Source organism: Panicum hallii, chromosome 8 (assembly GCF_002211085.1).
Source record: "Panicum hallii strain FIL2 chromosome 8, PHallii_v3.1, whole genome shotgun sequence".
Lineage (NCBI taxonomy): Eukaryota > Viridiplantae > Streptophyta > Magnoliopsida > Poales > Poaceae > Panicum > Panicum hallii.
Genome location: NC_038049.1, coordinates 8,662,048 through 8,667,073, shown reverse-complemented (window position 1 = coordinate 8,667,073; position 5,026 = coordinate 8,662,048). Strand labels below are relative to the sequence as shown.

Sequence of the window (5,026 nt, the reverse complement as noted above, 5' to 3'; positions counted from 1 at the left end):
CTCCGATTGACCCGAAACTTTACCACGCCCTTTCTAGTATAGTTTTAGTCATGCCATTAAGAAACCACCCAAAGATATCATCCCTAACTCCGTAACTAAATTATTTCCGATTCAAGCTCAACGATAAAAGCTTTTAGTTCTTGCGCTTGATTGTGTGTCTGTTTGTTTGCGTCGTAGAACCCGGAGTGAACGAGGAAGGACCTGACTGCGATCAAGTGGACGAGGACCAGTTCCGCGACTCCGAGCCCGAGGGGCAGTGCTACGATCAAGACTTCTCGCAAGAGTTTGACGATGGCAAGTTCAATTCCGCCCTTTGATGCATGTTTTGTCCTAGTTTTTATAAACACAACCCAATGGCCTGTTTTATAAAATTGCATTGTTTTGCGTGCTGGAAACCTGGTAGGATAGCCACCCTTGTTTGAAATAACCATACTTTGACCGCCTGATTTATAAAGAAAATGCGTGTGTGTGGGAAGGGATGAAATGTGGTTTTGAAAAGTGAGTTAGACGGGATGGATGGCATTTCTGTGTGAATTGCCGTTGGTGTGCTCGTACCTGTGTGGTTGAGCGAGGAAGGGAGATATCCATCTTGTCACCCCTAAGGACCGAGTTGGTGTGACATCTCACCTAGCTTCCTGTCGTGCGAACCACTTGACCGTTGTATGGGCAACGGCTTAGCATAAAACCCACTAGTTAGTCTGATAGCCATCAGGAGAGCTGGGAGCGACGGGTGATCAAGGAGACGGGATAAGCTCTGTGTGACTTATGCCCCGGTTAAACCTCGGTGACAGGTCGAATGACCCCTTGATAGATCCCGTGGTGGCTAGTCAGGTCTAGCTAAGGTGGGTAAGGGCTTCGATGGGATCTGCACCGGCACCAAGGTGTTCGTGCTGTGGTACCCCGCCAGTGGGTAAAGTTGCACACCTCTGCAGAGTTAAAATCTATTCGAATAGCCGTGCCCACGGTATTGGGCAAGTTACGGTGTGGTCACATAACTAGTGTTTCTCTCTGGAAATGGTTGAGCTGGTGTGAGTGGTTTGGAAAGTGTCCGGCAGTTGTGCCGTGTGCTACGGCGGACGGGGAGTCCGGTAGCAGTTTAAAACTTGGATCCTGCGTGGATCAACCTTGTATGCTCTTTGGTACTTGAAAGCTTGTTTTGAAAATGTTCTAAACGAACCATTGCATGCAACCGAGATTTCCGCAAACAAACCCTAACCGTACCCTTGGATTACCTCTTTGCATTAATTTCTGTTATACTCCCTTCCGGGGATGTGATTGGACTTGCTGAGTACGTTTGTACTCACCCCTTTCTTACTTTTACAGTGGAAGACCCAGACTACGTCCCCGAAGACAACGAGTAGGGTTTCGTCCTGCACCCAGTCTTGCCTGTGGTTGAGGCCACCGTTGGATTCCGCATGGCGCAAGACTCTGATGATCCTTTGTTCATAGCCAGTGTAGTTGTGTGGGTTCTGGTTGTAATCCTCGCGATAGTGGCGCTTCACTGCCCATTACCGCGTAGAGTAGTACGGTGATGTACCATTTGAGGTAATAAAAGTGTTATCAGCCTCCTGGGACTGATAAAGCAACACTTTTAAGTCTTCCCTGATGGGGGGACGCTTCAAAGCACCTCCTTTGGAATATATAAGGGAGCGTGCACTCGTTAGAACACAAGCTGACAAGTTTTTACAAGCTTACAAGCTCACGGCAACCTTAGACTCCAGTTCAGGTTTCATCCAGACTTCTACAATCAATATAACACCTAAGTGGACGTAGGGTATTACGCTCCGGCGGACCGAACCACTCTAAAATCCTTGTGTCTTTCCTGCGTTCATCCGCTCACCGATCAAGCGCTCCTTAGTCTCCTCCAAACCCATCCTTAACTAGGATTAGGCGGGTGCATTCCGCCACCCGGCTGGAGATTTCCTCCGACAAGCAATATTCTCAAGCTAGATATGTGGAACTCTTTCAGTTGGATTCAATCAGCAAGCCTTATAAGATGCTATGGATATGTTTGCAGGTGAAATGAAAAGGTACATGTATAGACAGCAAAGCCATCCAACAAGCATTGTTTTAAGAAATCTGGTAGTACGACGGAAGGCTAAATCTGTACTAGCTTACAAAATGGGCAACGACACTCAAATTTTCAGGAAGTGTCCCCAATAGTTTTCTTTTAGTAGGTTCATACACTCCCACAAATATCGCAGAAGCCCTGGAATAAGTTATAGATATGTTAAGAAAAATCACATACACAAGATCAATATAAGACAGCAATATCATCCCATGGTATCTTTGCATAAGGTGAAATCATGGAATATGACTTCTTAATATATGCATGCCAGTCAGTTAAAATGTGAAACAGCACTTGATCAGCTAATGAAAATATAACAGGAAGTGCATCACATCATGAGTTATTACTACTACTTCAATATAGCATCCAATAGAAGTTGGTGCCACGTAAGATAAGCTCACAGCTTACAGACCAAAATTGCCTTAATAATCAACCAAATATCATGCAAAAGGTATAACAAGTAAACATCTAAGATGCTATATGAAGAAGACATAAAATGTACTCACGGGAGAACACCAGCAAGATTTCCAGCTAATCCAGAATAGAGGCCTTTCCATTCAATTCGGCTTCCACCTCGAGCAGCCTGCAAAAATCACAAATTTCTGACAGTGTGTCATATTAATATTCCAAGGTACTGGTAATGATTAGCAGAAAAATTGACTCATATGGGAAACTAGAAACGCAACATAATTTGAAAAACTAGGCAGCCAATGTCATTTTTTGGACCATGAGTGGAATAGGATTTAGTTGTCATTCAAGCATGCTTAGATGAATATTTTGTATGCACAACACATACTGCTCTTGTTCTCAAGATGTCAGGTTGTAGAAACAGCTATCGTGCAGCAAAAAGATGATTGACCTGAAGCCTGGTTTTGGGTACAGTGCTATTTCAACCACAACACCAGCGGTTCCTCCAGCTATGCTGCCCTCTGAAAAAGACAAAGTTATACAACGATCAGTGTCATTTTCCTTTACCAGAAGGCAGCTGAACTATATTGAGCCGAACTGAGCAAACAGCAAAGATTTTCTAAGCCCAGCAATACAGTTAGCGATACAGGGCCAACCACCAGTCCACCACTCAAACCCTCCAGACATAACCACATCCACAATGGACAAGGTTTCAATAAGAAACTAGCTCTCAGAGCAGCAGGATTGCCATATTACAATCAGCGTACTCCAGATTATGCTACATTACGACCTAAGCTATAATATTGTGACTAATGACAGAAAGGGGATGTTCTGGTCAAAATAAAAGAGTAAGGTGATGTTATAGCACTTATGCAGAACCCCTGCAGTTAAACCCAGCTAGGGTTTTGTTTAACTGATTTCATCATGGAAGTTAGCAGCAACTTCCTAGCTCACACCAGTAATCATGAGCAACCAAAAATTCTGGCTGCACTGCGGAGCACAGATCCAACAAACACAAAGAGATAATACTACGGGAGAGAGATATAATAAGAGAGATCGACGCACCGAGCAAAACCTGTAGGAAATTGAATGATTTCTCTTCTCCACCTTCTCCCATGTCTGAATCCGGTGGCGGGCGTAGCTGCAGGCAATGGCGATTCAATTGAAAACCCCCAGGAAAACTTGGTCAATTATTGTACTGGATTTCTTAGATTGATTTCGTTTTCTTGCTTGTTAGTTGTTCGATTAAACTCTATATTTGAATTTTGACCTGCATACATTTATAGTTGATTTCACAAAGTTGGTAACAATACCATTTTTGTGATACAGTAGAATAGGAGTATGTATTACTTTGCTTGTCTGAGAATTTTGGTCTTTTTTTTGAAAGATAGAATTTTGGTCTTTCAAGTTCCATAAGTACCTACCCCAGCAAAGACCGGTGGAAATTATATATTACTGTTGCAAACAAAAACAACTCCACATAATCTAGAGAACGTCATGGTTGGCAACAAAATTTCAGTGGGATTATATTCCGGACACCGAAATTCATGGAGGATTCATACAACTGATTTGCAATGGGAAAAAAATCTGAACACAATTAGGTTGGTAGATAGTGCTTTGATTATATGAAACCATAAAACTTGACAGTTTTGTGGTCTACAAAACAAACAGAAACATAGACGTACTAGGCTGCCTGAAAGTCACTACGAAATCCATGCTGCATTGCATCAGACTGAAGCCAAATGCTGCAAATGTACCTGGCAGATGAGGTCCCCGGCCAGAGTTAGCATAGCAGAAGTGACCGCCTTAGTTGCAATCGGATTCTTATCAAGCGACATCAAATACATGTAGCATTGCAAAAATACAGTTTGAAGATGTAGCATTGCATAAATACCAGTAGCAGCTGCAGGCAGAGCATAAGACATACTGAGCGCAGAATCGAACTACCATGCCAAGAAGAACCGCTCGCGCTTCCTCCACTGGTTCCTGCGGCCGGAGCGGAATTGTTGCAGCAGGAGGCGGCATGGAGCTGCTGGAGACGCCCAGCCCCGGCCTTGCGCAGGTGGGTGGCAGCTTGGGCGGAGAGGGTGGCGGGTCGGGGAGGAGGAAGAGCGAGGCGGCGGGAGTGGAGATGAGGCGAGGTCGGCAGCGCGGGGCCGCTCGGGGGCGGCGCGGCCGGCAGCGGGGGGCCGCTCGGGTGTGGCGCAGTGCAGGCGCGCCGCTGCGGTGGCTCGGGGGCGGGGCGGCGCAGGGGCGGCAGGCTGGCGCGGGGGCCGCTCGGTGGCGGCGGGCCGGCGGCGCGGGGCGGGGGCGGCATGCCGGCGGCTCAGGGGCGGGGCGGCGGGGGCGCAGGGGCCGCGCGGGGGTTGTGGCGGCGCGGGGATAAAGAAAACACGTGCAGCGTGATAGCTATTTATGTTAGGCTAACTATATTTTCGTCGGTCAAATTAGGCCGATAAAATTATTATTAATTTTATCAGCTTAGGTTAAGCCGATGAAAGTATTTCCTTTGTTTCGTCGGCGGTTTTCAGGCCGACAAAAATAAACGTA

General features: G+C 46.1%; 1 protein-coding gene across 1 annotated transcript; it reads right to left on the bottom strand.

Annotated features, from left to right (window-relative positions):
* Positions 1 to 1,617: 1,617 nt before the first annotated feature.
* On the bottom strand, positions 1,618 to 4,793 carry LOC112903601 (proline-rich receptor-like protein kinase PERK10). The gene is made up of 6 exons (XM_025972848.1): positions 4,371 to 4,793; positions 4,234 to 4,281; positions 3,542 to 3,617; positions 2,928 to 2,997; positions 2,575 to 2,651; positions 1,618 to 2,209 (listed from the first exon to the last, which is right to left on the bottom strand). The coding sequence occupies exons 1-5, from the start codon at positions 4,791 to 4,793 to the stop codon at positions 2,600 to 2,602; spliced, it is 669 nt and encodes a 222-aa protein (XP_025828633.1). The 3' UTR covers positions 1,618 to 2,209; positions 2,575 to 2,599.
* Positions 4,794 to 5,026: the final 233 nt, after the last annotated feature.